This window comes from Macadamia integrifolia, unplaced genomic scaffold (assembly GCF_013358625.1).
Source record: "Macadamia integrifolia cultivar HAES 741 unplaced genomic scaffold, SCU_Mint_v3 scaffold1458, whole genome shotgun sequence".
NCBI lineage: Eukaryota > Viridiplantae > Streptophyta > Magnoliopsida > Proteales > Proteaceae > Macadamia > Macadamia integrifolia.
Window position 1 is genome coordinate 125,534 of NW_024868211.1, and position 26,502 is coordinate 152,035.

The following is a 26,502-nucleotide window of genomic DNA, read 5'->3' on the forward strand; positions in this document are numbered from 1 at the left end:
AGATCTGGCTGGAATCCTCGAAACCGCGCGGCCAGGAAAAGCCCTACACCCAGAGAGAGGGCATGACGCCCCACGGGAGCTAGGCATAAAAAGCCACGTCAAAAAGACGGTCTTGACCTGAAGGTAGAAATCCGAAAGGTAGTAGAAAACCAGGCAGGCACTTGCGAGCCGAACCTCACTAATGACGCGACTCTAGTTGATGAAGTCATGAGGGATCCGCTCCTGGTTGGGTTTTGCCTACCCAAATATGACACGTATGACAGGTCTAGGGACCCCGTCGATCACTTGGAAGGCTTCAAAGTCGCAATGCAATTCCACTGAGTCTCGAAAAACATCATGTACGGCGCCTAGCCTTTGACGTTTAGAGGGCCGACAAGGCTATAGTACAATCGCCTGTTGACAAAGTCAATCCACAGCTTCAGTGACCTAAGCTACTTCTTCGTGAAGGGATTCTCCAACAGCCAACCCCTTCAAAAGACTACATTGAATCTGACCCACGTCAAACAGTATGAGGGGGAGATGTTGCAAGGTTACATGAAACGATTCCAGCAAGAGAAGATCACGATCAAAGGGTTAGACCCGAGGAAGAGTTCACGACCCTTTTGGGAGGCATCAAAGACAAAGAATTAAAAAGATCTCTAACGAAGCATACACCGAGGAACCTGGCTGAGTTGAGGGCTCGATGCAATAAATACATTCAAATGGAAGAAACCCTTCAGGCTGACGAAGAAGCCAAAGGGAAAGCCGGGAAGAAAAGGACTTCAAGAGAGGAGAATAAGCCTTCCAAGGGCAAGAGACGAAAGTTTAAACGTGATCGGGCACCCAGTCCACCAAGGAAATTTGAAAGGTACGCACCCCTAAATTGGAGGAGGACTGATGTGTTGATGCAAATAAAAGACTCCTCGGATACCAGAGCCCTAAAATGACCAAGGAAGATGGGGCAACATCCCGAAAGACGCAACATGGACAAATATTGTCACTTCCACAGGGACCATGGCCACGACACCTAAGAGTGCTGGCACCTGAAGGGTGAAATAGAGAGTATGATCTAAAGAGGATATCTAGGTCGATTTGTAGAACACGAAAAGGAAGACGCCTAAGATGGCAATGACCAACAGGACAACCGCCAGAGGAATGGAAGGGGTCGCCAGGAAAGGAGGGGGCCAGCCAGTAGAGGCAATCGAGAATGGCGAAGAGACCGGACACCTGAAGAAGCCGACCCTCACCACCAGGACGATTAGAAAAGCCCAACCAGGGTCATAGCCACTATCAGTGGAGGGTTGGCCGCAGGAAAAAGTTCTGTCTCAGCCAAGAAAGCAAAAGTCTATGCAAGAAGTGTACATGTGGCCGAATGGTCAAATAAGAGGCAAAGACGGGGACGGTTATCTCCTTTTAGGACAATGATCTGGAAAGAGTGCAGACGCCTCACGACGATGCCCTCGTAATCACTATGACCCTAGCCAATTGCAGAGTAAAGAGGATCTTGGTGGATAACGGCAGCTCAACTGCACAGCTGATATCTTGTTCCTCGAAGCCTTCCAAAAGATGGGCATGGACAAAGAAAAGCTGAAGAAGGTTGAACACCCATTACAAGGGTTTTCGGGTGCCCAAGTCAAAGTAGAAGGTTCAATCGAATTACCAGTGAGAGCCGGCACGAGAGACCACCAAGTCACGGTTATAATAAACTTCCTCGTGGTCGACATCACTTCTACATACAATGCCATATTGGGAAAAGTTGGCTTGAAACTGCTAGAAGTTGTCGTCTCCACCTCATCTCAAGATGAAGTTCCCTACCAAGAACGGGGTCGGCGAATGCTGAGGTGATCAAGAAGAATCTCGAAAGTGCTATGCCACTATCCTGTGAGGAAAAGAAAAGGCAGGCGATGCACTCCCAATAGAGGACCTACACGATGACACCAACCACCAAAGAGGGGAACCGACTGAGGACCTAATCCAAATTGATGTTAAAAAAGGGGACAATACTCGTCAATTCCAAGTTGGGGCTTTAATGCCGAGGCAACAATGGAAAAATATCTCATTCCTCCAGCACAATTCCAACTTCTTCACTTGGTCAGCCTCGGACATGCCTGGGATAGCTCGAGAAGTAATAGAGCATCATCTGAGTGTTAATCCGACTAAGAAGCCAATGCAGCAAAAGAAGAGAACCTTCGCCCCTGAGAGGCAGCATAAGATAAATGAAGAGGTAGAAAAATTATTGAAGGCCAAGTTCATCCGCAAAATCCGATTCCCCGAATGGATATCCAATGTGGTGATGGTCCCGACGGCAAACGGGAAATGGAGAATATGTATTGACTTCATGGACTTGAACAAGGCCTGCCCAAAGGACAACTACCCCTTTCCGAAGATAGACCTTCTCATTGATGCCACTTCAAGACATGAGGCATTAAGCTTCATGGATGCGTACTCAGGGTACAATCAGATCAAGATGTGGGAGGCCGATGTCCCAAATACGTCCTTCATAACCGAAGGGGGACTGTATTGCTATGAAGTAATGCCCTTCAGGGTTAAAAAACGCAGGAGCCACTAACCAAAGATTAGTGAACAAGATCTTCAAGGAAATGATTGGCAAGACCATAGAGGTGTACTTGGATGACATGCTTGTGAAAAGCCCAAAGGCAGAACACCATATCCGAGACCTGGAGCGAACATTCCAAGTATTGAGGCAATACAGCATGAAGCTGAACCCAACAAAGTGTGCATTTGGTGTGACATCGGGGAAGTTCCTCGGCTTCATCGTCTCGAAAAAGGGGATTTAAGCCAACCTGATGAAAATACAGGCCATCCAAGATATGAAGTCCCCCTAGAATGTGAAGCAAGTCCAGGAGCTGACGGGCAGAATCGCCGCCCTGGGACGATTCTTGTCTCGGTCAGCTGATAAGTGCCTTCCTTTCTTCAAGACCCTGAAGGGATCTAAGAAATTCGAGTGGACAGAGGAGTGCAAAAAGTCCTTCGAGCAACTAAAGGAGTACCTTGCGACACCCCCACTGCTGACAAAGCCAAACACTGGGGAAACTTTGCAGTTATACCTAGCCGTATCGGCTTTGGCAGTAAGAGCGGTACTACTAAAAGAAGAGGGAAGACAACGGCCGATATACTATGTTAGCTGAACTTTGTTGGATGCAGAAACAAGGTACAAAAAGATGGAGAAGTTGGCATACGCCCTTATGATAGCGGCAAGAAAGCTAAGACCCTATTTCCAATCACACACAATATGTGTGCTCACGGACCAACCCCTGAAGAAGATACTATAGAAGCCGGATATGTCCAGCAGGTTGGTAAATTAGGCTATAGAGTTGGAAGAATTTGACATCCAATACAAACCAAAGACCGCCATTAAAACACAAGCCCTGGCAAACTTCATAGCCGAGACAATGCTCCCAGATGAACCCCAGGAGCCTGTCGAGGCTCAGAAAGCCAAGGCTTGGGTATTGTATGTGGATGAAGCGTCTAACAGAACAGGAAGTGGTGTGGGAATCATACTAATTAGGCCCGAAGGTTTCAAAATTGAATACGCTCTGCGGTTCGACTTTAGAGCCTTTAACAATAAAGCCGAATACGAAGCACTGATAGCCGGATCAATCTGGCGTAGGCTTTGATGGTACAAGAGCTGGTGGTGCACAGCGACTCCCAGCTTGTAGTACGGCAAGTGAATGGTGACTATGAGGTAAAGGAACAGAGGATGGTCGAATATTTGACGAAGGTACGAGAAAAAATGACCGCTTTCAGGGAATTCGAGGTGAAGCAGGTACCACGGGCGTAGAATGCTAGTGCAGACGCATTGTCGCAATTAGCCATCTCAGATTATATGGAACTAGGACGCTCGGTATATTTTAAGGTATTACCCCAACCGAGCACCAAGAGTCCCTAGGAAGTAATACCCATCGGTGAGAACGACCCCAGCTGGATGGATCCCATAGTTAAATACTTGAAGGAGGGGATGCTCCCGGAGGATAGGGACGAGGCCAGGAAGGTACACATAAGATGAGCACAATTCCTACTGAAGGACGAAACGCTGGACAAAATAGGGTTCACCATGCCATATCTGAAGTGCTTGGACCCCAACGATGTTGAATATGCTCTCCGAGAGGTGCACGAAGGTATATGAGGCCAACATCTGGGGGCCCGGGCCTTGGCCCACAAAGTGTTGCGGCAAGGCCTATTCTGGCCAACCATAAGGAAAGATGCTGAGGAATTCATCAGGAAGTGCGTGAAGTGCCAAATGTTCGCCCCCGTCCCTCGACAGCATGCCACCAAGTTTTCCTCCCTGTCAAGCCTTATACCGTTCGCCATGTGGGGAATGGACATCCTAGGGCCATTCCCACTAGCTACGAGGCAAAGAAAATTTATTGTGGTGATAGTAGACTACTTCAAAAAGTGGGCAGAAGCCGAAGCACTGGCCAAAATAACAGAGAAGGTAAGGGATTTCTTCGAGAGGGCGGTGGTTTATCGATTCGGGATCCCCCGTGTGATAGTAACAAACAATGGAACTCAATTCGCCAATCCAACTTTTGGTTTGTTCTGTGAGGCCCACGGCATTGAGCACAGGAACACATCCGTCGGTTATCCATCGACCAACGGATTAACGGAGGTAACAAATCGTACCTTACGCCAAGGAATAAAGAAGAGACTGGATAATGCCAAGGAGCAATGGACAGACGAACTACACAGCATCCTTTGGGCCTACCGAACAACTGAAAGGTCAACCACCAGAGAAACACCCTTCAATTTAACTTACGGCACCGAAGCTGTACTCCCAGTTGAGATAGGAGTCATGAACCATCGAGTTCAGTACTACGAAGAAGGCAAAAACGATGAGGGGCTTCGAGCTAATCTGGACTTCCTGGATGAAGTACGCAAAGACTCGTAGGAAAGGATTGCAGCTTACCAGCAGAAGGTTGCAAGGCATTACAATTCCAAAGTCCGCAGAAACAAATTCAGAACTGGAGATCTCGTCCTGAGGAGAACGGAGGTATCAGATCCGAAGCACCAAGGGTAACTAGCTCCAAATTGGGAAGGACCCTACAGAGTCACCAGGGTAATACGACCAGGCTCCTATCACCTGGAAACTACGGGGGGAGAAAGGGTACCCCAGCCATGGAACTCGAAGAACCTGAGGAAATTCTATCAGTAGTAGAAAAATGCATATTTACTTAGTATTGTTTTTTTAATTTTTGAACTCCTAGTACATTACCTTTTAAAGTACTCTCAATTTGTAGTTTCTCATCCCCGAATGTTCCGGAGGACTTTTATTAAAAAAAAAAAAAGTTGATTCATGGCAATTGATTCTGGATAATGGCTATGACTAAAAAACATCCCTCGGTTGGGGCCTTAGGCCAAGGCCGAGCAGACTGACAGAAGGGTCCTCCCTCAGTTGGGGGCTTAGGTCAAGGGCTAGTAGACCTGACCAAAGGGACCTCCCTCGGTTGGAGGCTCAGGCCAAGGCCAAGCAGACCTGACCGAAGGGTAATCCCTCGGCAGGGGCTTGGGCCAAGGCAAAGCGGACCTCACTGAAGTCACAACTTGGCCCTACACTGGAAATTCCTTTTCATTCACAGGTTGAGAGATAGCCGAAGGGCTCATCCAAAGTCATAAAAAGAGGGAAAAGGCCGCCAACAGCACCCCTCAACCTTTGGACATGAAGGAAGCCTCTGTGGCTGAAGCTGAAAAGAAATACAACACTTAGGAAAATCTACTGTATAGGAGCTTCGGCCTTCATACTCCTGCCAGTGAACCGAAGACATACCTGAGCCACCCCTCGTACTCAGGATTGGTCGAAGCACATATCATACTTAGAAAAATTCATATGAAAGGGAGTGTTAGTCTTAAAGCCCCTGACATTGGGGCCAAGACATACCTAGGTCGTCCTTCGAATTCGATCAATCATTAAGAGTCGAAAACATCATAAGGGGATGAGAACCCGAAGGGGAAAGGTGTTAATTAATTAAATGGCCCAAATGACAAAATTACATTGAAAAAGGCCCGAAGGCAACAGACAAAAAGGAGGAAAAAGCAAAAGAGGGCCAAAAGCCTCAAATTATAAAACCAAGCCCGAAGGCCGAAAGGAACACAGCAAAAGCAGCCTCACGGACCGTCCGTTAAATGTGTAGCCTCATCCTCTGCAAGGTTGGGAATATCTCGGTCAAAGCCGTCGTGGTCGTGAGTCAGAGGCACCTCACGCTGTAGCTGAAGTGCTGAACCTCCTTATCCTCACCACTGCTCTCCTCTTTGTTGGCCACTTCGGTAGCAGTTGGAGCTGCTCTATCACCCTCTTCCTTGAAGATGAGACCGCTCCCCTCAAAAGAGACCTCAGGATAATGCTCAAGGATCCAGTCTCGGACTTCGGTGGGGCCCATGGTAAACCCAGGGGCAATGACGCACTTGACCTCCTCTCGGAACTCCTCAGAGGCCTTGTACCAGTTGACCCCTGGACCTCAGCTTCCTGCATCCTCACGGTTATCTGCGCCTTTAGCTCTGAAAGCTTGCGGTCGCACTCCTGACGGGTCTGAAGGAGGTTGGCCTCCAAATGCTTCACCTTCTCAACGAGGACAGTACGCTCGTTCTCAAGAACCGACTTCTCACGTTCGGATGCCTCGAGGTCTCGCGCCAGAGCCTCAGCTCGGATCGTCAATTGGCCCACTTGGTTTTAAGCCTCAATAACACCCACAATCAATAAAAGGAAAAAAAAAAAGACAAAAGGAATAAGAAGCCGAGGGCCGAATCTTACCCCTACCATAGAGACGCAGGCCTTGGTGATCATGGCCACGGTCCCTTGGCCCTGAGCTTTGGCAGCATCTCTCAGAAGGCTACCCTTTTGCACCAACTCCCGAACTACTCGCCCAACAGAAAGGGTGTCGTCCTCTTTGACAGACCAGTGAGGGACAAAGCCCACTTCGGCCCAAACTCGGCTCGCCCTCGGACTTCGAAAGTCGGTACCAGGAAAAACAGCACTAGGGGGCGATATGGTGCAGCCAGGAGCAGCAAGTGCCTGGACAGCATCGAAAGTAGGGTCTTTAACTCTAGCTCTCTTCTTAGAGGGAGCCTCGAAGGTAGAAGCTCCCTTCTTCTTCTCCTTCTGTTTCTGCTACTGCAACTGTGCCTCTCGCGCTCTAGCCTCCTTCATCTGGGCCTGCCTCTCGACAGCAGCAGCCCTGGCTTTAGCCCTGGAAATTTCCACTACAAAGGAAAAATAAAATAAAGAAAGTCAGTAAAAAGAACGAAGGTCCGAAGCCAAAACAAATTCAGGCCAAGGCCTAGGACTCACCGGGCTAAGCCCGAATCTGAACAAAACAACATCCGATTTGAGACTATTGGACTCAACCGGAGGACAAGTTCTTTGATGCCTCGCCATCGCCATTGACTCCGCGTCTGTCCCTAAGAGGGCAGGTGCAGAGTTCACCATCCTCAGATCGGGGATGTCCCAGACTGTGCCAAAGGGCACCCCCTCCGACGACCTCACGAAGAAGAATTTCTCCTTCCAGCCGTGGATCGACGTAGGGTAACCATTCAGCAGCCAAAGATCTTTTCGAGTGCTGAAATAGTACCAGCCCGAAACCCCCTTACTGTCCTGAAGAAGAAAACAATTGACAAAGAGGGGAAGGGAGAGGGGTCGCCGATGCCGAGAGAGGAGATAATAAAACTTAGCATCTGCCGCCATCCGTTTGGCATTAGCTATGTCGGGCAGATCCTGTAGTGTTGAAACACTTGGGCAGAAAAGGGATGGAAAGGGAGCCAAAGGCCAGCTCTGAAAGCTTCCTTATATAAGCATAGCTCCTCAGGGTTCCTATAGGTGGCCCTATCTATCAGTTTTAGTGTTTGGAGCACAATTGCGCCCGAAATACTACAAGAGACCTTCAATTCCTCGAGTTCAGGCCTGTCCATGGTGGAAACGACATTACAAGCCTCCACATCTAGGGACTCCTGGGTTTGGGCATGAGACTCAAGTACCCTTTCTCTGAACCCCTCGCTGTTCGAACCACCCTGGGACCCAGATGGTGTGGCCACAGACGACGAATCGTCGGAAGAGGGTGAGTCCGACAAAGAATCCAAGGACATCCCTTGGGTGTCCCCAGAGTGTCGACCCCTTCAGTTTAATGTCATTCTCTCTGAGGGCAAAGAACTATACCCAACAGAACTAGACATCGGACACTTATGGAAAACTGGTGGAACCGAACGATGGAAAGAAGGTGAAACTGAAACCGAAACCGAAACCAAAACCGAAGGCTCTCTAAAGGAAAAACAATAATGGCCCACAAATGACCACAATCTCTTATAAAGGGAAGAAAAATGGTACAACTGCCCGAGCATTAATGGCCATGCCACGTCATCAATAACGATTCCTGAGACACATAGGCCAGGCGCACAAGCCGCCGTCTGCCGACCTCGCCTGACTAAAGGGTCGTCCCTCAGTTGGGGGCTCAGGCCAAGGCCGATCGGACCTGACTGAAGGGTCCTTCCTCGGTTGGGGGCTTAGGCCAAAGTCAACTCCCTCGGTTGGGAGCTCAGGCCAAGGCCTAGCGGACCTGACAGAAGGGTCCTCCCTCGGTTGGGGGCTTAGGCCAAGGCCGAGCAAACCTGACCGAAGGGTCCTCCCTCGGTTGGGAGCTCAGGCCAAGGCCGAGCAGACCTGACCAAAGGTTTCTCCCTCTGTTGGGGGCTCAAGTCAAGGCCGAGCGGACCTAACCAAAGGTTCCTCCCTCGGTTAAGGGTTCGGCCAAAGCTGAGCGGACCTGACCGATGGGGCTCCCCTTGGTCAGGACGAAGGCCAAAGCCGAACGGAAAGGCCCCATCGGTCAGGACAAAGGCAGAAGCCGAACGGAAAGTGCCAAAGGAGCACTTAAAAAAGAAGAAAAAAGATGTTACTCCCACTGGAAAAACTCCTCAGTGGTAGTAAGGGGGCTTCTGATACGCACAAAATAAACCATCCAGTCAGACATGGGCACATGGCACATTGCCACGTGTGTATGCCCAGCTTCGGATGCAGCAGAGGAACCCAAACTTCTCCCCAAAAATAGTCATACTAGGACTCCGCTCCTCAAGGGAATATTCCCTGAGGAATCATAGGGCTCGCAAGGAGGAGTCTTCTAACAAACCATCCCAATCCCTTCAGAAGAGGAGGGACGTATCCCAGTAGGAGTCTACTAGGGATATTCCTACAAGAGGATACCTGCAAGGCAGAACGAGGTAAGTACACACATTCGCACCATTACTCCTATGAAAACACTGTTCTGCGAGTCTCGAACTTGGGCATCGGAGGACTAATCCTGGAGCCACCTCCGGACCTCTGCTTTCTGTGCTTGTGCAGGATCGGCCCTCAGCCTCAAGGATTCTCGGCAGCAACATTATCTATATGACACTTCTTAGTTACCCAACATTCTACCCCATACATCATAGCTGGTTGAACGACAATCCTATAGAATTTTCCTTTAAACTTTAAAAGAATACGTCGATGACATAACATTATGGATGCACTTCTCAACTACATCCATCCCGCTTTAATATCCTATGAAACATCATCCTCAATGCCACCTTTATTTATGGTTGACCCCAGAATGCCAGATATCTGAAATAATCACTTTATGAAATCTCTCTCTCTCTCTCTCTCTCCCCTTAGTTTTCACCATATCATTATCCATCAATGCTACACATCATATACTCCATCTTCGACCTACTTATCGTAAAACCTCTTGATTCCAAGGTTAATCTCCATTTACTCCAACTTTGTGTTATTCCCTGCTTTTGTCTCATTTACCAAAATAATATCGTTGGCAAAGAGCTTACACCATGGGACATCATCTTAAATGTTCCTAGTTAAATCATCCATGATAAATGTAAACAAATAAGGGCTTAAAGCTTATCCTTGATGTAGCACAATTGTAATTGGGAAATCACTGCCTTGACCTCCCATGGTTCTCACACTAGTCACCACGCCCTCATACATATATTTAACTACAAAAAAATAGTATCAAAACTCCAAGCAATAGCAAGAGAGAACCAAAATGAAAACAGATTTAGTAACTAAGGAGGACAGAAATAGCGAGTGATTCAGATTTAGTAACATGTAGCCAAGCACGAAAATAGAAAGAAGAGGAAGAACAACGCTGTAACAGCACTTGGAATTAGGCAGAGAACTGACGAAAAAACTTGGAACTGAAGGACTGAACAAGACTACATCAGCAGTAAAACCAGATCTGAAACATAGAAAAAATTGATACAGGTTGGAGATTAGAATAGCAGCTCAAGAAATAAGACATAAACTGGAGACTTGTATCCACAGAAAACTCACTGGTAGTTCTTAAACAAAGAAAAGAAAGGATACCAATCAACCTACTGAATCACCACATAAGGGAACTAAATCACCACTAAACAATTGGGCAAAAGCCATCTCCATTCACTCATAACATATGGGAGAACCTCGCGTTATATAACCTTGCCTAGCACAAAATCAGACTTAAATAGAAAGAAGCTCTATAAAATAGAAACTAACACCTAATTCCACATATGACTCAAATCCCTCATATTTGGGATTATAGAATTGGCTCATTACAATAGAAGACCCAAAAATGGTAAGCCCATATAACCCATTGGGGACTTATTAAGTCTATTTTGAACAAATATTGAACTGTAGGTTCAGGATGACCCAAAAAGATGAACCAAACCCAAAACAACTGGCTCTTCTTCTATTCTTGCTTAAATAATGCATTAGAAAAAGAGATGGACAGACAGCCAGCTTTGATCTTAAAAGGGAAATTTTAATTTATATATATATATATATATATCCATATTAGCATGCAATGATTGGAAGATGATATATCCATGATGAAATATAGTGTACTCAGTCAAACCTTGGTCCCTCTCAGGTCATGCAAGCAATAAGGGCACCAGCTTGATCTTGAACTTCACCTTTTAAGGAGAAGAAAATATGAATTCAATATACCTCCAAAGTCATCCAAGGCTATACTTTACTGGTTTTTCTCATGCAATGAAAACCATTATCCTGGCCCGGTTTTCCAGTAAAGGTCCCTTTTTAATATATTCAAAAGAGCCACCAGAATCCAATGCGCCCAGACATGCAGCCATGTGCAGGTGCATGATTGGAGACCTAAATCTAATTTTACTTCGATATTCAACATTTACTTCCTCAAAACATCAGAGGCAATACAAAAAGAATATAAGCAAAAGCAAAGTCATGACTGCTGAAAATTCTTGACTGCCCCAGTATGTGGGAAGCAAATAATCCAAAGTACAGCAAGAAGCAGGATAAAATTAAGGATAGCAAAAATTCTTGAAGTGTCATACCACTGACTACTTTGAACCCTTGAAGACATTCATAAAAATCTTCATTAAGTGAATCAAAACCAACCTGCATTGAAGACACAAGCAACAAGATCAAGTTAGGAATATTTACAAGAACACAGGAGATAAGCCACTTTGTAAGAACAAATATCTTAAAACAGCACTGGGCCTGGTTTTTCACCTGAGTAATCTACGTTATCTATTGCCCAACAGACCATAAGGACGCTCTACCAACTGTGAAGTGCTATAAATGTGGCCATTCAAAGAAAAGAGGGGATTCTAGACCACCCATCTTTCAGAAAACCATCATAAATCTCAAGGCCAAAAATCAAACTGATAGGATATGTTTTGCGGATTTTCTACACCTTCTTAGACACAATTTACAACATAGATGTTAATACAATAAAAGCCTTACTACTCAAAACCAAGATGCTGAATTGTAAAAGATTATCAGTTGAAGTTGCAAGCAGCATTCAGAAAATCAAGAGAGCAACCAATGAACCAAATAAGAGAGCCAGATGGAGGAAAGTGGAACAGAGAAGACCATGTTTTAGGATTGCTTATGATACAAAGAAGACAGGTTCACCAGATCCATAGAATTTTACGCTTGTACACACTGTGATATATTCAATCCAATCATGGAAGACACATTTAAAAAGAAAATGGAAATAGTGGAATTCAGAATGGAAAAGAAAGTCAAAAGTGGGATCAGAATGACCTATCAAAATAATAAATAAATAAAGGCATTGTCGCATTGATAGTTCCACGTGAAAGTATGATGCTAGGTGGTGGCTATAAGACAAGGTACAACCCAAGACTCTAAACAAGGACCCCACAAGAAGCTTTATGATCCTTTATGTGTTTTCATCAAGCAAGGTATACCATTGCTAATGAAATATAATGAAAGCCCATGAGCTGTTTCATAAAGGTCATTTATTAACAAGCTGTCAAGGAGAAATCTTTCTGTGAAACCCAGAGGATTTCCCTTCCCACATCCACAAAAGAACAAAAAGGAAAGGGAAAAAAATTGAAAGGATTACAGAACCCTACTTGAGGACTTAAAATCTTCAATTTGTATAAGAAATCATAAGGTCCAGTGAAAGAACAGAAATGTGGAACAGATTCATGTAATTATGTAAATGCCGAAAATCCGTGCTCCTATGAAACCTGGAGTTAATTGATGCTTGTTTACAGTGACAAGCAAAGCTGCACTGTTTTCATTGCATTATATATCTGCAGCTTTTGATTTTTCCTTGGATAACCACCTCCCTTGCGTGGGGGAAAGTCCCTCTACCATACTGATCTTTTCCACCCACCGCCTTGGGAAGAAAGTTAGGTCCAAGGGTGACTGTCTGTTCATTCTTGTATAGCCTAGCCATCCTCCTCTTTCACTCGCACCAAATGGTATTTTACAATAGCAAGGGAGGCGTGGAGGCGAGGCAAATCTTATTCGGCCTCGACTTTAGCAACCAGCGTAGAAAGTTTTTCCTTATTCGAGCACTCTCGAGCTCGATGCGGTGGCATCAAGAATTTCATCAGTTCTGGGCTCTATAGATTCAATTCCAAAAGAGAGGGCCTCTGGTAGAAAGACAGAAAGTGTGTTCGGGCACCGTACCCTCGAAAGGTCCTCTCTATATGATCAATCTCAATACCTCACCCTCTCCGAAGAGATTCTCTGAAGAGAAGAGATAGGGGGGACTCAAAGCCATCAACATTTGTGGGAAAATTCCTTCCTAGCCCACCCACAAGGGCCACAACCCATAAAAAAGAAAATTCCTCAGCTTCCGGTCACTTAAATAATTCCTTGTCTGAAACAACATTTGGTTCAAATTTCGATTTAGGATAAACGGGATCCGTCGTTGGTTCTTATGTTTCAACGAATGCGTATGGGTATTCAGTGAGGGTGGAGAAGCAGATTTGGATGCCATTGTTCCTCAATATTCCTTATTCAATTATTAAATGAATTATGTTCAAGGCCGAATAAAAATTACAATGACCAATTTATTGATTTAATCCCAAGGAGGGGGAAAAAGCTATTGTACATCAAAATGCGATGAACAGAAACCAATCATTTTCTATTTTCCTACTGAATAACATACGCCCATTTAACAGTATTAATAGCACATATTCACTTTCCCCACCCAACAAATCCTGATTGTTTACATCGGTACCACAATTTTTTAGTTTGCCCTTTCTTATTATAAGCCGGTCTTATTTATACTCATAATGTTCTCTGGAAATTATTGTTGTTTAGAACTAAACCTTAAAGGGCATCATTGCAAAGGCATCTGGTGCCTGGTGACAAATTTCTTTAGGAAATAAGATAGTTTGATTTGCAATACAGGGCTGGCTGCTCACTAAAAACCAACTAAATATAAAGATATAAGTAAAGCAAAGTCACCAAAAAAATGAAGAATAAACCCGGAAAAATAAAACATACCTCTTCTACTCCACTGGATTCTTTACACGAACTAGAAAAAGATTTTGAAATGCGGGCCTTCTTAGAACTTCTCAACACACGAGGAACAGAAGCTCTTGATTTTGACTTAGAAGATTTGCTGCCTCTCGCGCTTCGTGAACGACATCCCTTCTCGTCGTCTGATGAAGAAACAACAACCAAATGCTTTTTCCCCATCACCACGGCGAATAAAACCTAACTATTCCAGTCAGCATGATCTCAACAACTCCACGACGCCTCTCTTAATCTGAAAAAAAATAGGCCATGTAATGGATAGAAACAAAAACATACAGAAAAAAAAAAAAGGAGAGGACGACATCAACCAACCGAGCTTAGTTCAATTTGATCTACGAACACTTAAATGTCTGGAGAGAGGATGAAACGATACTCACCAAATTGCTGTGCAGTAGAAAAGCAAGAATAATTCGAAGATTGCAGAGAGAATAGATAATAATGGCGTCGTCAGCAATAGTGGCAGAGGAGATAATCGACTTCGAGATTTCAAAGCTTGAGGATCGAGCGTTCGAAAAAGGGCGGGTTTTATTTTGGTTCTAACATAACACTGATGATTCAGTTGGCGTAGTCGAGAAGCTGAAGCCTGAAGACAATGTATAATGTGGAAAAGGGATATAGAAAGAGTCAGTACTCAGTGGGTACTATCGGAGTTTGCAACCCTCAGATAGGAATCCACAATAAAAATAAGAGTGTACATCACCCATGATCTTACAAGTTACCTCATCAAGTTTTCAGCAGTTTTAGTTACTTCATCTGAGATCCGGCTCGACTTCTCAGCGGTGATTGCCTAGGTCGGCCCATAACTACATGGATGATCGTCATGTGTCTAGATGACAATCCAATAGCGCCCAATGATGCAAGGAGAACGAGGTGCTGATAGAGGCGTGGAGAACAAGGCAATGGGTGTTGCTGGATTGTCACTTGGACTCGTGGCGATTGTCCAGGTAACTAGATGACGATCCAACGGTGCCCAATGAGGCACGGATAACGAGGTACTGATAGAGGCATGGAAAACAAGCCATTGGGTGCCGTTGGATTGTCGCCTGGACTCATGGCGATCGCCTAGGTAACTATGAGCAAGACATGGATGATCACCACTCAGGAGAGGAGCCGAATCGAGGAGCCGAATCTCTTTATCCGCTGTTGAGATATGCTCCAAGGCCAAGATGATTGACCTTCAATGCCAACCATTTACCTCATATCCATCCAACAGCTAAGACAATTTGGGCTAGCATCTCTAGGTGTTGGTAGATGATGGTAGGTGTTGAGATATATGCCGAAGTCCTTCCAGATGTTGGATGGATGGGAGGTAATGGTTGGATGCCCAAGTAGTTGGAGATGAGTTGGATCCCTTTCTCAGCCATTCTATCATCTCTTTCGAATCGTTCCAAATTTCTAGGTTCCTTTTCATCTTTCTTGTTGAGCGACTTGTAATCCTTGTAAAACCCCTCTGACTCTAATTATTGTGCATATCCTAGGTATCCAAAATCCATAACAACACCAAGGTTGCGTTCAAGGATTAAAGTATCGGTATTAGTCGCCGTATCGGTTGGTCAAAATTAAGATACGTATCGGAGGGTATCGTATCGTATTGGAGATACGCTAAAGATACGCACTTAAATGGATAGGGAATGCATTTTTATACACTTTTGCATAAAAAAATAGTTAAAAAAAGCTATATATAACATGTAGAATGCATAAATACTTAAATAGAGAGTATCGTATTGATAGACAAATATATTGAGTTGAAAGTGTTCAAAATGATGAGGTTTGAGTTTCTTACAGTTTTTTCTTTCCTCATTGTCATTGCCACTGTGATGAGTGCCGTGAAGAGTGTCGTGATGGTTCAAATCCTTGGTTAGGACATTTTTTTTCAATAGGAGCAACTACGATGATATTCTGCACTTGTTGAATATAAGCATAATATTTACCCCAGTCGAAATATTTATGGTAGTGGGTCTCCCATTCACTGTAGAAAAATTAAATTTTTTTTATAGAAGTTGTAGATTAAATGTTTTTAAAGAACATATAAAAATTCAACAAAGTGTGGCGGACCAATATATTTGAGTAGATCTGAGAAAAAAAAAAAAATTTGAAACCCTCACTTTTTTGGGGAAAAAATGTGGGTTTTATTTGAAATCATGTATTTAGTAATTATAAGTTATGACATTATTTTTAAGAGTTGAATGAACTAAATTTTCTAAAAAAAAAAAATTTTGGTGAATATTATTTTTTTTTAAATTAATTTCAGAATAAAAAAAAATTAAAAAATATATTTTTTTGAGAAAAATAAAAAATTTCCATGGAAGTTGTAGGACACTTGTTTTTACATAACATATAAAAAATCTAGAAAACTGTCGGTGAGAGTGTGAAGTGTTTGTTTCAAACAACAAAAAATTCACACTTAAGTAGTCGTATCGTACCGATATAGTACGATACGGCTCGATACTACACGATACCTTCGATACGTACCGATACGGTACTGATACATACCGATACTCTCGGGAATTTTCAAATTTTTAAAAGTTCGTATCGTAGAGTATTGTACGTATTGGTACCGATACGGTACAGCACGATACGATACATATGATACGCCGATACACAAAAAGAGGCCCAAAATTCCCCGTAGCGTATCGATATGTATCGTGCCGATGCCTACCGATACGGATACGTATCAGTCAATACGGCATGATACGCACCGATACTTAAAACCATGGCTGCGTTTGATGGTCATTTAATTCCGGAAAATGGCATTTCGCGTCAAAAACAAAATATTCAATTTCTGTATCAAAATGTTGTTTTAAAACAAAACAATGGTGTTTGGTGAACATGTTTCAAGAACGATTACCCTAATTGTTCATTTTTTTTTCCTATTTGGAACGAAATCGAAATGACAGAACAAAGTTTTGTTGTTCCATCATTTTGTGTTTCTAGCGTTTTTTTCCCTTTTCTTAAAAACAAAAAACAAAAAACAAAAAACAAAAAACAAAAAACAAAAAACAAAAAAACAAAAAACAAAAACAAAAACTGAAAAAACACCAAATGCTTTATTCCGTTTTTTTGTTTCCAAAGAACCAAACGTTTTTTTGAATGACTACCAAACAAAGCCCAAGAAAATTTGCATTATAAAACAAAACAAACCCCCCAACTACCTTCTAAATATTGAGGTCATAAACTGCCATTACAAATGATAATGCCATTACAAATGACAACTGATTTTTTACCCATACTTTGGAGCTCTGATCGATAATATAGAAAGGATGAAATGCACTCAACTGAACATTTGAAATAGTCACATTAGTACCCCACAGATGAAGATTAAGGCACCACTTGATAACGTTTATGTTGTTTCTGTGTCTAGAAATAGCGGAAATGGCTTTTCAAGTTTTCGGAAATAAAAACGGATTTTTTGGTGTTTAATAAACCTGTTTCTCAAAACATTTTTTGTAAACATAATGCCACTAAAAAACCCAATAGTATCATCGGATGACCAAAAGGGAGAGAGGTTCGGTTGCCTTTTTTTAGGTTTAAATAGTTGAGAGATTTATGGGGCACAATAGCCTTTTTTTTTTTTTCCTCTCAAATTCGTTTATAGAAACGACGAAACAAGTCCGACTTGTTTCATTAAAGTCGTTTATAGAATTGCAAATAGGCATAAATTTCGATTTATGTTCCTAGAAACGAGTGAAACGGAACAACTTTATCAAACGCTTTTTAGGTAGTTTCTCCGTTTCTGAGAACAAAAAAATGCAGAAACGGTAGAAACGAAACGTTGTCAACGGTGCCTAAGTTCAATAGACCATTTGAAGCTTATTTAAGAATAGTTGTAGTGTTAGGAGAGGAGCATTGAAACACAGATTTATTTCACATGAACCAAATGTGGTAGCAAGTAACAGCAGTTACCGTCACAAGGTGCTTGAACTTAAACTTTCGAAAGAGAAAAATCAGAGAAAATACTTTTTAAAGGATGAAAAAGGAAGGGATGCGAAAGAATGCAGTATGCAAACCAAGGGGACCCTGCAACCCAAATTCTTTTAGGCCCCATTTCTTTAGAGGGGAGTTTGAGGTGGGAATGTCTGACTATTGGGTCCCATATATTGGTGGGATTAAAGGCAAGGAAGTTAAAATTGGAAGGAAAGTTAGATTTTTCCACCCCAACCTTGTTTGGTTAGCACATAGCTATGGGAAAGAGAACAGAGAAATTTCCAAAGAGAATCATTAATTACAATGACTTCACATGAAAGAAACAAAAGTGCCAATCAGTCTCATACTTTTTATGGCAAATTGAATATAAACAATCAACATGTAATTGTTACGATTACTTATTTATAGTGGCAATTGCACCAATCAAAAGTTTTCCAAGAAAAATGACGAACTTGAGATGAATTTTCAGACCCCAAATAAAATGCCTCCCAAAAGAGAAATCCTAACTCACAAAATTAGAACTATGATTAATAGACAATAGTTTGGCACCCACCTTAGATGAAAAGTTCCATGTTCTACTAAATGGGCAAGCCCAATCATCAAAATGATAATCAACACTCAAACGAATGCAAAATATAGCCTTCGATACATAAGGTGAAAAAATAAAATAGAAAATATTAAATCACTAAACTTAGAATAATCAAAGGGGTGTGGCTGAAGAGAACTAAGAACCATAAAATTGTTGAGAGATGATATCCAGGGATCCTCCCCATATTCAAATGTCCCTTCTTGACCGAACCAAAAACAAAACATTGATTTCAAAAGAGACAGCACTTTACCAAGCCCTGTTTGTTAGCATGGTAGTATGAAGTGAGATAGTTAAGGGAGTGGGTCCCATGTATAGTGGAGTGGGACAATAAGAAAAAGAAGAGAAATGACAAAAAAGAGAAATCATGCAGCATAATGTTTGGTTGAATGGGGTGGGAATGTTTTTGTTTTGGAGGGAGAGAGAGAGAGAGAGAGAGAGAGAGAGTGAAAATAACTTATCATTACAAAAGATGGGCGTTGGAGTAGAGCTTCAAGGAGCCGATTCTTCAATTAAATCTGGACTAAGAGCTTCCGTGATCCGTTAAGTGCTTCTACTTCCCTAGTAAGGGTGTCAATTCAATATTGATGTTCCATACCGATATCGAATCATATTGAGTATCAAAATGATACAATTAAGTCAATTAACGATTATATACATATAAATGAAAAAAATAATGTACTGAAATCGTATTCATACAGAATAGAAACCATATTTAAACTAAATAAAAATTGTATCTAAACCATTGAGTTGGTATTGAAATGTAGGTATATTTCTCCGAACTATACTATTTTGATATTATCTTGAGTCTTGAGCTGCTGTACTGTATAGAAATCATATCGAATACCATACTGATTAACACCCTTGCTCCCTAGCCTCTGCTCTTTAATAACGAACATTTTCACATTTATGTTTCTTCAAAAAAAAAAAAAAGAATATTGATGTTATGTTACCATAAACACCTCATTACGTTACTTTTGGAGGATACACAATGATAGTGAACAGTTTCTTGAGGCAATGTGAGAAATTCAAATTATATTCAAGAGAGGTCCCGAGTAATATTAGCTTCGTTTGAAATCACTTTGGTTGAAATGACCATAATACCATTACAAGTAGTTTTTATCAAAATATCATTGATTAACCCTTAAAATCAGTTTATTTTCTAAATAAGATGGAGTTTTATTGTCAAGATCCTCATGTTATACATGGTTAGAACATAGTTTAATCTCAACATTATTTCGGAAAATATTTTATTTTGGTGTAGTGAGACTCCACTAGAAAATAATTTTCTCCAACTGAAATGGTCTTTGAATTTTGTACAATTATAAAGTATTGGAATGAGCTTCAAATTGCATTTTGAATCATCTAATTTGTTCTACCAAAATGAGAATCATCTAATTTGGAGTTGTAGTTTAAAAGTTATGAATTTCCAAAGACTTTAGGGTATTTAAGTTATTTGAATTAAGTCAAGCCAAACCAGATCAACTCCAAACCATGCCAGACAAGCTTGTGGGAAAAATACATTATTGGTCAATGTTTGAAAAGCCCTTATCTACGTTTAAAGGGCTTTTCACATTCTTATTTGTTTTCTTCCCCGTGAGTCTAATTTCACCTCTCTTTTACATTCAATTTAATTTAGTATTTTGCAAGTCATATCGTTGTTGTCCAAAAACTGAGCAACAATAATATTAATATCCCACTAATTTATGATTTTAAATTAACGTTGATGTAATGGTATGTCATTGATAGGTGCAATGACTAGTTATCCAACTGTGAACTCAAGGCCTCTTCGTAGTAGATGCAAAAATCTTATGCAAAACTATTCTCATGGTATGCTCATGTTTGTAGTGAGTTCATACGTTTCATATTTCTTTTGTGTTTTTCTATATTTTTTCTATTACTTTTATATTTCTTTAAGATTTTTTCTTGTTAGGTTTTTCAATTTTTAAGATTTTTCATCTTCACATTGTATACTTTTTTTATATGGGTTTTTGCATTGTTTGATTTCAAATCAATTGGATGAGTTTATTACCGTGTTCTTAACATATCTTATAATTAAGTCATGTATATTTTTTTACAATTATTTATATTTATTTTGCATTTATTATTACTATTACATGCATGTTTGCATCTTAGGGATTTAGGATTATTTTTGTATAACACGTTTTGAAATAATGTTCTTGTATTCTCTTTGTTGTTTCGTGTTGTTAATTAAGTTAGAAATTGTTGGAAAACTAGGTTTTGACCCAGAAGATTCGTTTGAGTTGAGTCAAAAAAATTGGAAACTTAGTCAAAAGTCATGCAAACTTGTTCAATTAATCTTTAAAAAAAAAAAAAAAAGAAGAAGAAGAAGAAGAAGAAGAAGAAAGACATGCCTTGGTCCTACCGCCACAGCCTTCACTTAAATCATAGATGCACAGAGGGGGAATCGAACATGGGACCATGCCTATCCACGACCATGTCTTCTGCAAAGCAACCATTGATGCACCACCATCTTTGGTGGCATAGTATGAAACTCCAAAGCATCAAAGAGAAGATGAAAGAGTTTCAGTCAATTCCCCTAGTCAACTATATAGATTGATTGAAAACTCGCGTGCAAACTCTCACTATAATTGTCCATTAATCCTTTGTCCATTAATTCTTTTGCTTTCAGAACCAAAAGCAAAAGAATAAAGCCAAAGATGATGATGCCCTTGTTTACAAACTCCACCAACAAGAACACTGATGATGAGCCTTTCCCATACCCTTGCGTAGAAATTTTTGGGCTGCAAGCCTGCAACAGCTTCTCTTTACCTTTAAACCCCTCTCTCTGTTTTCTTCTTCTATCATCTATGCACTAAAGAGAAAGAATGGGAAAAAGAGACATGTAGAAAATAAAGTTGACAAGATACTCATGGGAGAAGACTACAACTTTACCCTATTTTGTCTAATACTCTAAAGTCTAACCTAATGTGTTAATTCTTTGGTTATTGATTTTCTTTTCATCATTTTCAGAAATTTGACAAGACAAATCACAACATTTACCCAAAATAAGAAAAGACAATACAATTCACATGACATATATCAGAAAGAAGGGGAAATGTGACGTGACTCGTTCAAAGTCACCATATAGTTAAGAGGTCGAGTTTAGTCATTAAACCAGTTTTCCAACAATGGTTAGAATAGATGTGTGGAATATGGGTATAACACGGACCAAAGAAAGGGGCATACGTGCTTGTCCACCATCTTAAATCTAGGAGAGAGAGAGAGAGAGAGAGATGATCAAATAGAGAGGTGTCACCTAGATTTAGGGTCTAGGGCCCACACAATGACTCCATTAACCGCCTATAGGGCCAGTCTATGTTATGGTCCAAGAAAGGTTTTAGGCACCCTGGTCAGCCCGATGTTTTCTATTACTTGACTAAATATAAATAATATAATGCATGCTATATGTACAAAAAATAAAGAAGCACTGAATATAAGGAGATAAGAAGATAAGGGTAAAAAACATACACTCGAAGGTTTGGCTACAAAATAAGGGATTAGTATATTGAGTATAAACAGAGCAAAGATATGCTAACTAACAACATGAGATGAAAAGAACTAAACATGCCTATCATAGCAAGAAAGTAAGGAAAAACACATACAAATTCATAAACAGAAAAAATACAATAAAATTATGAGAACGCCTTGGGGGACTTAAACAAGTTTGGAAACCTAAAATAATAAAAAAAAAAAAATCCCTAAAAATAGGAAAAACTATTCTAAGATGAAAAAAAATTACTGCGATCATAATATTATCATGATAGACATAATATCATATCCCCATCATATGAAAAAGAAGAAGAATTTATAATGTATATTATGAAAGAATGCACCACAGACTAATAACATGAGCATACAATACAAAGATTATAGGTGTCAAACTAAATAAAGATCCTCATAAGTGTGTGACGACTACCTAAAACATTAGGATCACACCCCCTGAGGGTATGGAAAATCAAATGCAAAGAAAATAAAGCAAACAATAGTGAAAATAATAAAACAAGTACAGAAGAGTCACCTTGTAGAAGAAAACCCAAGCAGTGAATATAAGAAATATATTAAAGAAGGCCGGAGGCTACTCTAGACTCAGGAGAGAAGGTTAGATTTCACTAAACCAAACACTTAAAAGCTTTAAAACTTGCTCTTATTAACCAACTCTAGTCAAGAAGAGACTCCATATACAAAGAGGAAGATCAGCTGGCCTCCTCCTTCTGTCGGGAGACCGTACAGTAATGGTCTTCGAGTTTATGGTTCGTGAGTTCATGGTTTTTGAGGAGCAAAGGGGCCCTTCCCTTCCGATCTTCGTTTGAGGTTGAGATCAGGTATACTTTCTTCCTTTTCTCTTTCTTTTAATAGTCTATTCTAGTAGTTGTTTATGCTTAGCATAGCATAATGTAGCGTATTGTAATATAGTGTAGTGTAGCATAGTATAATGTAACATAATATAATATAAATAGTAGTAGAGATGCATGTTTAACCTTATTTGTCATGTGTTAGATAGATATGCATGGTTAAAGTTATGTAATTTTCTATACCTAACCGAGGTATGCGAAATACGTGAAAGATGATTCGAACATTTATAGCTTGAGTCCCTATGATGGATAGGCTAGCCCTAGCTCAATTCTTGTTGGACTAGCACAGTTCAGAAGTGAACTTGCCAAAGTAGTAAAAAAATGTATAAAATGCCTTTCTATACGAATTAATACCGGAAAGGGGTCGTGTCGGCATTAAGACACAGGTCTATTGATGTTGACTCCCTTTAATGGGAGTGTCGAATAGTGCAGTGTGTATCTTCTCCCCATCGACACTCAGAAGCTTTTGTTAGATAGAGCAAGACCCGAATTGACATCGATGCACCTTGGTCCTCGTATACGAGGATTCTTCTTCCGACACTCAAATGGCGAGTAGGTGTGTTAATGACGATAAGGGCCTTTTGGCTGTTGACTCATGAAAATTGACAATGCAATTTTGGCCCTATATCCAGTCCTTATTTTGGACTCGACTTGTTTCAAGGGCAACTAGGCTAAGCTAGGGTATAGGTTTGGAAACTTTAAATGCCCATAACTTTGGCCTTGTATGTCCAAATCAAATGATTCAAAAAATATTTTTCCACATATTTCGTATGCTTCGCTTTGGTATGAAAATAGAGGATTGTAGTGAGCAGCCTAAATGGCCTCTAGAGTGGGTCCCATTGACGAAAAAATGGAATCTTCTCCCAATGAAGGGGCATATGAACTTAGATCCATTTAAAATTTAGGTGTGATAAAAAAGTCTGTCATTTGGACTTCTCCGCAAAATTTTGGGGTAGATTACAATTGTTGCGCAGGTTTTCCTTTTCAGGGTTTTTTTGGGTATTTCTTATGGACGATTTGTGAACAATTTCAAGAGTGACAAAATCTTCTAAATCTATAAATATAGAGTTTCTCAACCTAAAGGGATACTCATCATCGTTGGAGCGACCTCCAAGGGTAAAAAAATGGGTATCTACAAACATAGGTCCACATCTTCATAATAAGAGAGTGGTAGTATGGATCCCACATCTCATCATACGAGAGGACGTATATTCAAATCTACACTCTGATGGCATATGCTTCTTTTCTCCAAAATTGAAGGGTCTACGGCTCGAGGGTGCAATGTTGATCTAGTGGCACAGGCTAGATGGGTGGCACATGGTGGTCTCTAGGTCTAAGGGAGGAAGCGACTAAGATGCAGGGATTCGGCTGAATGTGAGAAACACAGGGGACTGAGCTAATCCTAAAAGAAAAAAGCCCTCTCCCGCCCATGTGTGGCTTCAACCATCTCTCTCTCTCTCTCTCTCTCTCTCTCTCTCTCTCTCTCTCACACACACACACACACACACACACACACACACACACTAACTGATATAGCGAACAAAAATCAACAGTAGTGATGTAGAGTGAATGCAACTAATCTGTAAAAAATAAAGAATGTACACTTTCACTTGTAGAAGTTCTTGCTCGAGGCATTTGTAAGGAATCGGGTCCTCGATGGGGGGAAACCATTCTCTCTAGTGAACAGGAGTCCTCATCTAGATTAGGGTCTAGAACCCATTGCTAATTGAAATTGAAATTGAAAAGTGACTCCATCTAAACTATCTAACCAAGGATTAGAGTTCGTGTCAGGTTGTGATCCAAGGAAGGGGTTAGGCACCTCGGTGCACTCAGTAAAAATTGGACTTGCACCTTAGGTATACACACAAATTATCAAATGGGTCGTCTAAGTTTTGAACATGTACAAACATCATAATCACACACGTATTGAAAATAAAGCATGGCCAAAATGTAAAGTGATAGGTTCAAACCAAATACCTGCATCCAGTTGCTCTGCATGGTTAGTATATGGAATGTAAAGCAAACATGCTAACATCTCATGGTAAATCCTAATATTTAACACTCCATATGTTGGACATCAAATAAGGGAGATATTGAAATGGATATACCCGTATCCAGTTGCTCTGAAAGGGTTATTATACAGAATGTAAAGCAAACATGCTGAATAATGAGAAATAAAGATGAAGCTAGCCCTAACATTCATCCTATGAAGCATGGTGCAAATGAAATTCAACATGGGGTTGAGGTCATTTGCATACAACCAATATTAAATATGTGAATCATATGAATACAACATAGCATAATAAAATAAACAAAGATTGAATATGAAGGGTATGATGCAAAAGTACATTAAAAATGGAGGATTATAGCAAGCAAATCTTCAATAGAAAATTAACCAAAAAAAAAAAAAAGAATCCCTATAAAATCAGGTTAGATGGAAACATCAGATACCAAGCTTGAAAGAGGAAAAAAAAAAAAAAAAACTCAGACAAATGCCTTTAGCAGGCCTACAATCCTAAATTCCATTGAAAGGAAGTCTCAGGTTTTGCTCCGGCCAGTATCGGAGAAAATTAGAAAGCAATAGTAAATAAAATTGAAAATTTATGAAAAAAGTATACAATGGCTAGATTATGACATAATATACAACATTGAAGAAGGAAGTTTTGCAATAATCCCTACCGAAAATAATGTAACTGGTTGCACTTCACTACTGCCCTAATGGGGACAGTAGTGAGTCGTGCTCAGAAGAAGTATGATAGATCAACATGTGAAACTCAGAATAGAGATATGTAAAAATGGGATGAAAGAAGACTTTCCCCTCTACAAATTTGGTGAAGGGTGCTTTATGGTTAGAATCATGTGTGCTCAAATTTAGTTAGTGCAACCTCAAATTGATGCAAAGTTTAGCATCGGTTCCTTACGATTCCCACGAGCGAATCTCAATGGCTATGACTGAGAGTGTTGAATATGTGTCTAACCATTTATTTAGGATTTTCTAGGATCCCAAAAACGTGGGATGGGTTATGTATTTATAGTTAGGAGGCTCCTTGGGCACCAAAGAAGGTATATGAATGCTTCCATTTTGCGGCATGATCTCATTCCATGCTTGAAGAGAGATTTGGTCTATTTATGAGAAGTGTATATTCCAAAAAAAGTGTAAAAAAATAACACATTTGTCACATATGTCTTCTAGAGCCCTCTAGGTGTCATAGGGTCTTAGATTGAGTCTATGTACGTTCCTTGACTGTAAAGGTACGACATTGGGTCATGATTTGGTGGAAGATTGATAAAATCCCTACAAAATCACAGGATCCGGTAGATTTTTCACTCTAGCCAAAATAGTTGGTAATTAGATGATGTCGGTCAGTGTGCAAATAGCGTCGACCGGAATGCATCCGACGTCGACTTTGAGTCAGTACATCTCTGGCCTAAGTTGAATTAGAGGGCTTGGTCAATTAGGTTTTTGACTCAATTTGGTACCAATCTATAGTGTGTTGGGTAGTCTTGGTCAATTCTATGTGTGTCAAAGCCATTAACCATTTTTGAAAACATTTTTGTTCATTTTTAACCATCCTATGTCAGCACGGAAGCAAAAGTATACTGCCTAGGGCGAGATGTAGCATCGATCATAAATACATGAACCATTCTCGTTTCTTAGAGGGTTCCCATCTCATCATCGCGTAGCCCTTCTAGAGGTAACAAAATGTGATGTCTATAGCACCAAACCCTAAAAGAGAGAGAGAGAGAGAGAGAGAGAGAGAGAGAGAGAGAGAGAGAGAGAGATGGTTGAGTCCATTTCATAAAAAAAAGGAGATGGTTGAATCCACGTA

The 26,502-nt window shown here is 40.9% G+C and overlaps 1 protein-coding gene across 2 annotated transcripts in view; it reads right to left on the bottom strand.

Moving 5' to 3' along the window:
* The window catches only part of LOC122063808 (cell cycle checkpoint protein RAD17), a 39,895-nt gene extending 25,530 nt beyond the window's left edge, over window positions 1-14,365 (bottom strand). For both annotated transcript variants that reach the window (XM_042627520.1, XM_042627521.1), the window contains exons 1-3: window positions 14,164-14,365; window positions 13,754-14,018; window positions 11,317-11,380 (exon numbers count right to left, since the gene is read on the bottom strand). In XM_042627520.1, the coding sequence (XP_042483454.1) occupies window positions 11,317-11,380; window positions 13,754-13,948 (259 nt within the window). In that variant the 5' untranslated portion in view covers window positions 13,949-14,018; window positions 14,164-14,365. The remainder of the gene's footprint in view (window positions 1-11,316; window positions 11,381-13,753; window positions 14,019-14,163) is intronic.
* Between the last annotated feature and the right edge of the window lie 12,137 nt (window positions 14,366-26,502).